Source organism: Trichoplusia ni, chromosome 11 (assembly GCF_003590095.1).
Source record: "Trichoplusia ni isolate ovarian cell line Hi5 chromosome 11, tn1, whole genome shotgun sequence".
Classification (NCBI taxonomy): domain Eukaryota; kingdom Metazoa; phylum Arthropoda; class Insecta; order Lepidoptera; family Noctuidae; genus Trichoplusia; species Trichoplusia ni.
In genome coordinates this window covers 8,959,947-8,972,023 of record NC_039488.1, presented here as the reverse complement: position 1 = coordinate 8,972,023, position 12,077 = coordinate 8,959,947, and the positions used below count along the sequence as shown (strand labels likewise).

The 12,077-nt window shown below is 35.9% G+C and overlaps 1 protein-coding gene across 1 annotated transcript; it reads right to left on the bottom strand.

Annotated features, from left to right (window-relative positions):
- Positions 1-2,073: 2,073 nt before the first annotated feature.
- On the bottom strand, positions 2,074-10,492 carry LOC113498992 (acyl-CoA Delta(11) desaturase-like). Its single transcript, XM_026879291.1, has 7 exons — positions 10,389-10,492; positions 9,034-9,262; positions 8,634-8,764; positions 7,388-7,593; positions 5,672-5,857; positions 3,423-3,579; positions 2,074-2,368 (listed from the first exon to the last, which is right to left on the bottom strand). The coding sequence occupies exons 2-7, from the start codon at positions 9,257-9,259 to the stop codon at positions 2,195-2,197; spliced, it is 1,080 nt and encodes a 359-aa protein (XP_026735092.1). The 5' UTR covers positions 9,260-9,262; positions 10,389-10,492; the 3' UTR covers positions 2,074-2,194.
- Between the last annotated feature and the right edge of the window lie 1,585 nt (positions 10,493-12,077).

The window sequence follows — 12,077 nt, the reverse complement described above, 5'->3', positions numbered from 1 at the left end:
AAAAACGCATGAGTAAATGTTTTTAAATAATTATGAAATGAACCCCCTTATTGCGCAATCGTGTTAGTTTTTTGTTTATTTCAGTAATTTAAGTTTCTTGAAGTTGCCACTAGGGGCGTTTATTGAATGTAAAAATGATCAGTTTGTGGATGTAATTCTTACCATCAGACCGTAGCGCTTGAGTAAATATCTAAATTCTCCTATTTCTCTAAATAATTCAAGTTTCTAAGTATTTTTTTTTTGAAGAATTTGGAATAAAACGGTTTTTAATACCTCTCCCGATATGCCCCGCAAAACCGAGAATCAGGACAACCATTCGGGTTAACACAAACGGACAGGGGGATCGAATCCACGACACGACGCGCTCACTGGGCCTGGCGTGGTGACCTCAACCACTCGGTTATCCGTGCAGTCAGTAACAATTTACTTAAAATCCAAGGCTAAAGAATCCACAAAGAATTTTATGTAATTATTTAAGGAGCTCGTATCTAAGCTATAACTGCATAAGTGAATCGATCACAGGTGACCATCTTTGTCATAACGAGTTCCTCCGTGTTTCGGAAGGCACGTTAAATTGTGGGTTCCGGCTGTTATTCATACATCTTTGACAGTCGTTACAGGTAGTCAGAAGCTTGAAAAGTCTGACAACTAGTCTAAACAGGGAGTATCGTGTTGCCCAGGTAACTGGGTTGAAGAGGTCAGATAGGCAGTCGCTCCTTGTAAAACACTGGTACTCAGCTGAAACCGGTTAGACTGGAAGCCGACCCCAACATAGTTGGGAAAAGGCCAGGCCAATGATGACAATAATGAAACTATTATCATAATATATAATTATCATTTGCTATTGAAATGAAACTACTTTTACGGATTTTTCGCGGTTTAATTTTAGATTTTAGTTCCCGACGTTTCGAAACCTTTGCAGGTATTATGGTCACGGGCAGACTGAGATGGCGTTCGTCTTGACAGAAGATGTTGCTCGTTCTACCTTCATATTTTAATTAATTATTTGTGGTCCGACCTACGCTGTATGACCTCACTGTGTCTTGATGTCTTGCAGCGCTGCTCTTGGGTTTGGCCTTGAGTTTATTTATTATTGGATCCCAAGTAGGTGATATCTTCCAGCCATCTTCTCTATTGAAATTAGGGTGTTTTTAATCTCAATAGCCTCGCGAAACATCCTAGGTAGGAATTTGGATTCTTTAGCGAGGATCTGTGGTTGGTCAAATCTAATATAATGGCTGGAACCTTCAGCATGTTCGGCGACTGCAGACTTCGTTGAGCGGCAGTTTCATTTCAATGTCTAACATTCGCGTAAACCTAAGAAACCACTATATCATTTGCTAGTTTGACTAGATGGTCTATTCGAAACGAAAACACTTTGAAACCTCGGCTTAGTTTTATAATGTGGACAGATTGTTCAGGATATGTTGATTATTGGATGAACACGTTGAAGATATGCACTGCAGCGGAATCACAAGGGCGGAGAAAATAATAATAATAAAAACATTTTCTTAGATGACTAGCCGTTTACAAAAACAGTTTTACAAAAATGAAGCATTTTAAAACATAAGTTTTGGAACGCCTGTTTTCCGTGTCAGCGGTAATGATGCGGTTAATTTATAATTTACAACTGTCGTTGCCGGACACAACGGCAGTAAGCACACGACTGCATTGCATTAATTATACCTCGCTAATGGAAGAGACCAATATCGATTTTCGCTTATCGCTTACGACGGCACCAGCTGCGGACCATTGGAAAAAGATTTCAAGCTTGTTTTACTTTACTCAGTTACCCGTACCTAGATATTGAAAGCATTCGTTAATTTTATTTAATTGTTGATTACTGATAATTGTTTAATCACACTTAAGTATATTTTAAAGAAGAATGGTACTTCTATTGGCTCAAAGGCATTGGCAAAACTGCCCTGGATTAACCCATAAGCCCTTTATAACACAATTAAGTATTGTTCTTGTATGGTAGCAATCAACCGTGTTTGTAGGTACCTATCAAATAAACTTTGTATGTCAAATCACTCAATTTATGAGACATTTTGTAAGCATTAAAACGAAGACTTGGATTTAGATTATATTTGTATTTGCTTTAGGTACAAATTGTTGTCATATAATATCACCAGTAAAATGTTATACAATTAATTTACTACAGTCTTTAAACGTAAATGGTTAGCTAATTTAATTATGCTTCCTTTCTGTCGTCACTGTGGCAGACGGCTCCATATTTCGCCTTGAGTTTCTCATTGAATTCAGGGTCGTCCCACCCCCATAGGTGATGTGTGCCGTCCCCAGTGCGATGGACTCGTTGCTTGATGATCTCCGGCGATACGTACTTCAAGTCGTATGCTTGTCCAATCTGTGATAAAGAGAATGATTATTTTCATACATAGAAACGTCATTATTTTCATAAATGGAGTGGGTAAGTAGTAGCTAAAGCATTGGGCTTCACACAGAGGAAATGTTTTGGTTTAGAATACATTCAATATATATTGTCAAAATAAAAATGTTATTGCCGAATTTATAACATAATAAACCTGCTCCTACAATTCTCAGCCGGTCTGACGGGCTTCATGCATTTTGCAGCTATTTTCAAGTAACACCTCACAACTAAGTAAGTTCTATGAAAGATCTGGTAAGTTGCAAACAATGTATATTCATTGGTGTATATAAGAATATGTTTGCCTATTTTAGTGCCAAAATTTAAACTTCCGCCTATAAAGTGTCGGGACAAGTTTCCAGCTTGATAAAGTTTCGCGAGCAGCATAGTTCAAGAAAATAAGTGGCTATTATTTGCGCACAATTAGCCTACTCTTGTTGCTGTGCCATTTTTATAGAGAAATGTACGTTACTATAGAGTTTTACGTTTTATAATACATTGTAAGGTTTTCTTCTAAAGTTTTTGAGTATTTAATAATATATTTAATGGCAGTGTCTAGCCTGGTTTTTATTACAAGACTTGCCGTCAGTTTAGTGTCGGTGGCCGCCCAAATGCACGAGACGAGACTTAGCTGATCTCTTACTACCTGTTTCATTTTTATAGTTTTTACCTACGAGAAGGAATTCTGGAGACAACTATAAATATGCAAATTTGATAGATCGTATTTCTAACCGTCACACAAGGATGAAATGGGCGTAATACTCGAAGAGTAGGTAGTTGTTTCAGTAAATATGGTAAGTTTTAATTAAATGCAACGAATAATATATGATGAAATTCAATCAGGGCTCGAACCTCCTGGCTATATATGGTAATGGCTTTACCAACAAGCCATGTAAGGAGGTCACTGATCAAAATCTTTAATCTGTTTACTGCATCGTGCTACTTGCAATGGCGAAGGTATTCAATCGCAAATACTCTCCTCGTCACAGCGTTTTAAGTGTGTTTATGAAAGATACTTTCAATGAATACTCACTTTAGCCATAAATTCGATAAACACGATGGTCGGCGTGAGCATATTGTAGAGAGGGAGTTCAGTCGCGCGGTAGTCCCACGGGAACGTGTGGTGGTAGTTGTGGAAGCCCTCCACGCAGATCATCCAAACTCCTATGTTCTCACGAGGGTTCAGTGACCTGAACAAAAACATAAGTTACAGTTTTAATCTACTGAGTGAAGTCTAAGCTTTTAACGGCACTACTCAGTCTTGAGTGTTTGCTGAATGCGACGCGTTGAGAGTTCTTATTGGTCGAAGAGGATTAAAATGTTACTAAAAGTATCCAAGAAAAGCTGGCCAAAGTATAAACCTGAATAAAAATAATAGCATGTTGCAATCAAATGAATTTAATACAAATCCCGATCGTTTTTTAGTGGGCAAGTCTATGAACGTATACTTTGATAGAAACTACTGCAACGTAATTCCACATTAGATCAGGATTTAGGTCTTGTATGTAATGACATTATTTTTCGACAGCTACGGTGGCTAGATAAATGTCAATTTTAAATATTTAAGCAGTTGGATAAGCGTTACCGCTTTAAGGAATAGATAGTCCCGTTAACTACAAGATCAGAATTAATAAAGAATCTAATCGAAGTGTCTAATCGAAAAACGTTAAACAATTGGCGTCACGAAAATTATAATAATTAATCATAACATATCTATATTCCAGTGCAATATGGTTTTGCATTAACAATACAGAGATGAAATAAGTAGATACGTAAACGTGTATGTCAGTAATCGGCTTTCACAGAGTACGTTACAACCATGCCATCAATTAATAGTGAAGTATTTTAGCTGTTATACATAGGTATACAAGCCTACATTATTCATGAATCATCATAATTTACTAAATCGATTTAGGTGTACTGGTACACTTCAGGTGTGAACCGTTTAGTTGTAACCGTGTCAATTGGAATTTGAATATCGATTTTTTCTTTGTAGTACATAGATACTGAGGGCCTGCTAACAACTCTTGAAATACTGGCTGTAGAGTGTAGGAGTTATAAAAGCGAGAACGAGCAATATGCGGCATGGAAAGCCGTCTCTCTTCTTCGATTGCCCTAGTCTCAATAATTAAGACAGTGATATGTAAAGTGTACTAAAAATGTCAAACAAGTTTTTCTCTTTATATGATACTAGATATTGCCCGCGGCTCCGCCCGCTACAAAACGAAGATGATCCCACGGTATGATAAAATCAATATAAAAACTATGTGGGTTTTTCCAATTTTTATCAAAATCTGTGTGTCGTTTCTATTCATACTTACAAACTTTTGCGTTTATAACATTAGTAGGGTTACCCCCAATTAATTTTTTTGATGCCGTAAATAGATAGGTATAATTATAAGACTTCAGCTGTTTTGGTTGTACAAGTCTTTTCAATCTCTCACTTAAACTATATTCTGTCGAAGACACTACCAAAACATAATTAAACTCCATGCAATACCTGTTCGACCCTGGTAAAAATACAATTGTTTTTTCTTTACCTACTGATCACTTTGTATAAGACCCAGATTTGGATTTTGAAATACAATAATGTCACTGATATACCTACATGTTTACGTTAGCAAAATACCATTAGTGATGCCAATTTGCATACGGGATTATCATAATTATTTAAAATCAATCGACATAATATACATTAGTTTAATGTTTATGATTATTCCGATCCATTAAGCTACAGATAATGAGTATAAATCCTAGGTCAGTACTCCTTGACGACTTAACACAAACTTCGATAAACCTCTTGCATACGAATGAAGCAATGAATATTCAAGTCTGTTAGTTCACAGGTCATGTGCTATAAACTGGTATGTACTGGATTAATGCATACTCATTCACAACTACTTAACAGAGGGTCAAGACAATGTAACATTCTTACAGAAATAAATAATTGAAAACGTTAATGGGAATATCATTTTTTTTGACTTTTCAATTGTTTTACGATTTATGTAACTGGTGAAACCGACTCTGTAGAACTTTTATTTAAAACGGAATTAAAAGTATACAAAATGAAGTGAGCCGTTAAAAAGTAGTAAAAACATAAGACGAACTATAACATAGGTACCACCACAAACCGCTCCAAAACGACAGAGCCGACATCTCTTTTATGAGTTGTGTACCAGAACATATACCTACCAACTAAACTTGTAAAATGTTTAAACTTTTTGTAAAATTCTTAACATTTTTGTTTCCTTTTTTGTATTTCTTTTCAGGTGATACACTTACTTGTCATAAGGCCTGTATCCGAATGTGTGTGCAAAACTGTTGACGCTCCATACAACGTTGATTCCGCAAGTATATCTCAGAATTGTGGGTATGAAGAAAGCATTAGTCCAGGTTTCTCCCCAAAAGTATACTGGGATAACGGTTGGCAGCAGGAAACATAACACTGGCATCATTTTCATGTAGTGCCTGGAAGAAGAAAATGAAAAAATAAAGTAGAAAATATGATACTGCCACTATGTACTTAGCTTACGATGCAAAAAAGAAAAACAGTAAATTCCATTTTCATATTTTGACATTTATTTTCTTTAAAAGTTGACTTGTATGTCTCAAGTTCAAGGGAACTTCGAAATTCCAGGATTGACAGACGGTTTACGGAGAATTATATAGCATATAGGATAATTTAAGTTGATACTCATTGTTGCAAAGTAAATAAAAACACCTATTACAATGTTAAAAAATGCATCGTCTTCTCAAAAAAGTACTGTTGCTTTGTCGAAACAAAAAGAGATTCGTTTTTGTTTATCCATCCTGAACAAAAACCCCATTTATTTTGCTGATGCAGGTTTCAATACACACAAAATAATCCCTTAGTTTGTAAAAGAATTCAGGATAAAAATAGTAAAACAAATTGCCAGTCAGCAAACCCTTGTTTCGGTGATTGCCTAAGGTGACAACGGAAAATCGCTATAACCCAAAAAAGAGTTCGTAATACGTTAAAAAACATTTTAGAGCTTTCAAATTTACGCTATGTTTTGCTATGATAAAAACACCAATTACTTTATCTCAATAAAACAAACAAAAGCTAACTCCCTGAACATAAAATACTTGCAAATTAAAGTCACATGACGTTAAAATAACGTCGCGTTTTTATGTATGAAGTTCCAACTCCTGAGGGCCTACCACTTACTTTCAAAGCAAGCCCCTCTCGGTTGCGGAAGAAAGAAACCGCACTACACCATGTATAGCGCCATCTAGCTTCCACAACTACAAGAGTTTCATTCTAAGAGTCGTCGGTAGGCGCCCAGTAGTAACGTCCCGACATTACACAAGTTTAAATGTATGTTGTCATCAACTTTATTTTACACTTCATATCCTCGGCCTAACGTCTGTTTGAATGAAGCTTCCCTTGATAAAATAAAATCTCTACTCTCTCTACCGGACAAAAATTGTACTGGAGAATAAATGTTGTTTAAGTTTCCGAGAGGGTGGTTTGAAATCGTCGCGTTTCTTTATTTAACTCCAGCGGTTAAAAGACACACAAAGGTCTTAGAAAAATATGTTTAGCTTTTCCATTTAATACTCGGTACAGCAGTGGCTTTTGTAAGCTTTCGTATAAATATATTTCTGAGTAAAGCGACGACAACGGTTTGTACTCATGGTTTCTGTTATAACAAAGAATTCTATAGATTCAAAGGTTTGCAATCCGGTACTGGTTACCTTTGGTACACAAATTACTTTAATCATTTTCTGTTTTTAATTTAAGCTAAGTTTTTTAAGAGATTCAACGAGTAGGTATCCAATGTAAAAATAAATATTTTCCTAGTTGCGTAACCGTGGGGCTCCGAGGGCGCGTTACCATTATTCTGTTTCTAATTTGTGAATTTATAGGATGATATGAGATACGAATATTTCTTTACAGTTAGAATTATTTTCGCAATTTCACCCAACAAATTTTAGAGTTCAGAAGCTACATAGAATGAAGATATATAGCCTCACCTTTTTTGGAACATAACCACGGGATCAGCATACAAGTCGGTGAGATCAATCCGTTTCCCTCCCTCAATGACTTCTGGGCTCTTCTTGCAGCAGAGCCAGCCCATGTGGGAGAAGAACAATCCTCGCTCAGCGTTGTGAGGGTCTGCATCCGTGTCCGCATATTTGTGATGAGTGCGGTGATCGCGAGCCCACTCGAATATGCAGTCCTGGTAGGATAAAAGTCGCGAATAATCTTACTGCTGTATTTGAAGAGTGGAAGTCATGTCGGAGGGAATATTTAGGCATCAAGTGTTGTGACGTAGTTACATTTTTAAAGCGCTGGTAAAAAAGTTCCTTTGTGGAAGGGAAACTGAAGTATTAGCAAGCAATAAACTCTTCTTATTATAACAGCTTTCAAGAGAAGATTCATAATTATTCCATAACGGTTTACTCAGCCATGTTTATCTTGACAACACGATTAGTTACGCTATTAAATAAATATGCTTGTATTAAAAACGATCAAATCGATCCAATTCTACATACTGGGGATGGAAAGGATTAAAATAATGCGTATAACGCTCAATACAATTCAAAACTATCCATATCCATGGTGACCAGGTAAAATCTATAGCTGGATTCAATACGAGCGGGTATCAACATACAAATAATGAAATCACTCCAAAATCACAAACACATCAGAACAACCCTTCACTATTGATTAACGGTACTTGTTTAATTAATCAGCGTATAATAGTTGTATCTACATCTCGAAAGCAATGTAATGGCGGCACTTCACAATAATCACTCGACAACGAACGGTAATGATCAAAGTAAACCCTCTGTGTTAAGAGCGTGCTTTGACGGTGATATTACCATAATTTTATTTACCTCTAAGTAGGCGTTACTCAGAGGTAAATAAAGTTATTGTATTGTACTGGAATCTGGAGTTCAATTTCGTTCCTTTAAGAACGCAAATGAATCCTTTATTTGCGTTATTTTTTATAGTTATTTCTTTTGATAAAGTTGTACGACGTGAGAACGTCTTATAATTCGACGGAGCCGGCTGCACCCACGAAAAAATGCGGCGTTCATTTTATTCCAATGCGAAAATTCAATCATTCAATCAGCACTTTCTTATGACGTTGTCATTTTCAACTATCGTCAGTTTACAGACAGCCAATTTTTTTTTCTTGCGTTTTTGATCTTTTAATGTGGTATACTAATTACTGTCTTTTAGTATCATACTCTTAGGGTAACTTGGTCTTACCTGGAATCCCATAGTCTGCCATAACATGAGGACAACTCTCAGAGGTGTGCGCGCCTTGAAGCACCTGTGAGTCCATAGTCTATGAGATCCTGCGCCGATGCCGATGGCGCACATAAGGTGGACTGCAAATGCTGGAATAATGTTCTCACGTTACTTATACTAAAGGATGAAGAAGGTTTTATGCCATACAAGAATAGCGCACTTGATATAAATAATAAATATTAAAAAATGAACAATGGGACATGGGTGAGTATTTGAACACAATAAATAATAGTTAATTCTAATCTTAAATTCCTATCGGCTAGACACGAATCATTACTTTTTGCCTCATTTTGTTTCAAATTCAATTTCGACTTTCATTTTTTTTTATTTGCAATTACAAGTTTCAAGAAGAACTTACCAAACACATTAGTTTGCCACTTAGCAGACGTGAAGACTAGATACAATCCGTACACGGAAGAGATATGTAGGAAGAGAAACCAGAATATGTTGAACCACACATACTCGTGCTTCCTTACGCTGGCGTGTTTCAACTTTGACACGTCTTTGGCAAGTCCGAGGTCTGACGTCTGGGTATCAGATTCGAACACCACTCCACTGGGAACCGGGTCTACTTGAGGAGGCATGGTCTGAAAGAAACGGTAATCTTGCTTTAGGCATCCAGAAATGTTTCAATGTGGATCATTTAACATTTCAAGGGTTACAAGTAAGTTTTCCACTAAAAAAGGAAGAGGACTTGATTTTATTGACAACGGTGTATAAGAATGGAGATTACCAAATTGCCCTTCAAAAATCTTAAAAACACCTGAAGAACCAAACGTTGGTGTTAAAAAGCCGTAGAACATCCACAACAACAAATTATTACTATTTTCCTATCCGTTTCTTATAGAAGTTGTAAAATACGATTCAGTTTCCACAACGTCTTAAACTGCACTACCAAAACGATTTTGGCAAAAATCCTATAATATTTAATTGTACTGCATAAAACAGCAGATGCATTTAACGACTGCTTTTCAAGTTTCGAATTAAGTTTTTCTATAAAATTTGGCTGGCAAGTACAGCCAGAGTCATAAAAATATATGAAACAGTTTTTATAAGACAAAACATTAATTTCGAAACATAATATTGCAGTTCTGTCATTACTTAAACAGTTTAACGTTGCATGAAGGTTTTAAATCAGTTTCGACTTACCTTTGAATGATCTCCCGATTCATGTAAATAAATTGTATTCTTATAATAATATGAACTACGGTACAATTTTTGCACGTGCGAGGTATAAGAATCTTTAAATTGGCTCATAATTTTATTGTTTTTCTATACACGGATTTTAGAGAGTAAATGTTTATTTTCGCATCTCAATTGTAACTACGAGCCAAAAGATTACCCACGTAAATTAAAAATAATATTAAAATTAACTTATTTTTTTATTTTGTATATTTACTCAAGTATCAAACCCTCAAGATTTAAAACAGTAAATACTTTGAGTGAAATGAAAGCACTGATTATGTATGTATTATGAAATTAAACACAAAACACGTTACGGTCACGTTTTAAAGTATTATTATTATGTGCAAGAGAGATACCGCTCTACACCGTGTATTGTGCTTTCACGTTTTCACGACCGTATAATACTACTTTAAGCTGTGGTGAAAGACCTCTCAGTTCGGGGCCTTTTAAATTTTACGAATAATCTTTTAAAAACGTTTAAATGCTTACACCTCCACTATATAATACTTCAATACTCTATCAACCTACCTCCTTTACATCAACGTTACACTTTAGACCCTCTTGTTACTTGTCACAGGCACACACTGATTTCAAAAACATGGATTCCTGTATTTAAAGGAAACATTTAAAATGTAAATAGCGTGCAACTGAAACAAAAACTAGGACAATTTCGAAACAGTTCATTGTACTTATGTATTGTAAACAAACGATGTATGTAATTAGATTTTTTATTTGTTAATTAGTCCAATGGTCCAGTGTTCAGGGATTTAGGTGAATAGTAAAGTATTTATTTACGTTCGTTGATTGTATTAATTTAATTACGTTGAGTGAGTTTCTTTGTTTTATCACTCGTCGTGTGACTTCCGAGGGCTTTACGTTTTGTTTGTTAGTGAGAGTTGCTATGTACAGGGTGAGAGGTTTGTTTAATCTCGGGACGTGATTCTGTACGCCTTCATGCTGTTGGGATACCGGAAAATTTGGGTTTTGTCACACGTGCTGACGTTGAGCTTTAAAGTCAGCAAAAAATTGTCATCAGTTGAAAAGCATAGCATATAAAATAAATTACCGTAAAGTACCGTATTCAATCAGTTGTTTTTCGCACTTAGGTATCAGCAAAAGGCGGGTGATACGGGATGCTGTCTATAGTTATATTTGGTGACGTTCAAAATGTGCTACTTGATAGCCTATTTTAAATAATATCATTTTAATTTATTCTTCACATTTTCTTCACATTCACATTCTTCATAACCTCTTCACATTTTAATTAATACAAACATTTTTCCATTATTCTCACAACTTTACAAATCATGTACCAATACACCCTCACGTACATAATTCAGCTGTGATTCAACATAAGGGAGACTCGGTCACACATTTAATATTATTTTCGAAGCCACGTTTAGGATGTATGGAGGTCCGTGTACCCGGCCATATTGCATTGCAGACGTGGCCGGGACGGAATCCATCGCGGCCCGTAATTTCCGCTGTGTCGAGCTTGCGATACTACAACTACGGTTTAGTTCTCTCGCACCAAATTATTAAGTTGTTGAGTTATTATTTTTGAGGACGAGTTTATTATGAAATATTGGGTGGGTTAGATTTTCAAGTATTGAATAGATTGTTTCAGAGTTAGTGATTTGGTGAATTATTTTATTTCGGTTGGGCAAAGCTCAAAGCAAGTCTGATGCACCTGACTTTGATTTCAAACCTCCAATTCGGTTAAATGTGAAGAAAGATCGAATTGAATTGGCAAAAGAAAAGCTGGTGAGAAATAAATAAAAAATATTTTGTGTATTTTTTCCTTCTGAATTTTGCTGTCGCTTAATCTCGATCTTTGTTTCTAGTTTTGGTTGTTATATCGGCAACAGAAATACATCATCTGTGAATATTTCCTCTGTGTAGCTATCACAGTTCATGAGATACAGCTTAATGATAGACGGTAGGACAAACAGCGGTGCCTTAGTAATAGCGTTTCGTTTTTACCCTTTAATTAATTCAAGCTTTCGAATATATAAGGCCAAGTCTTGCACAGTTATCAGTTTGCTTAGATTTGATAAGTTAAAAGGCACCACGACGACGTAAAAATATTATGATTAAATTTTAATGCCAGAGCTGTGTAGATCGGCATAACGAATAGAAGTGCGATAGACAGCCATTGAAGGAGTCGGAGTTCGTAAAACGATTTGTATTGGGCAAAACGATTTTCTAAATTCAGAA

Excerpts from the sequence above, each read along its gene's own strand:
- LOC113498992 (XM_026879291.1), bottom strand. The coding sequence starts at position 9,259 with ATGCCTCCTCAAGTAGACCCGGTTCCCAGTGGAGTGGTGTTCGAATCT. Across the intron at positions 7,594-8,633 it reads GGCAGACTATGGGATTCCAG|GACTGCATATTCGAGTGGGC; the intron begins GTAAGACCAAGT and ends TTATCCTACCAG. Across the intron at positions 5,858-7,387 it reads GTGGTTATGTTCCAAAAAAG|GCACTACATGAAAATGATGC; the intron begins GTGAGGCTATAT and ends TTCTTCTTCCAG.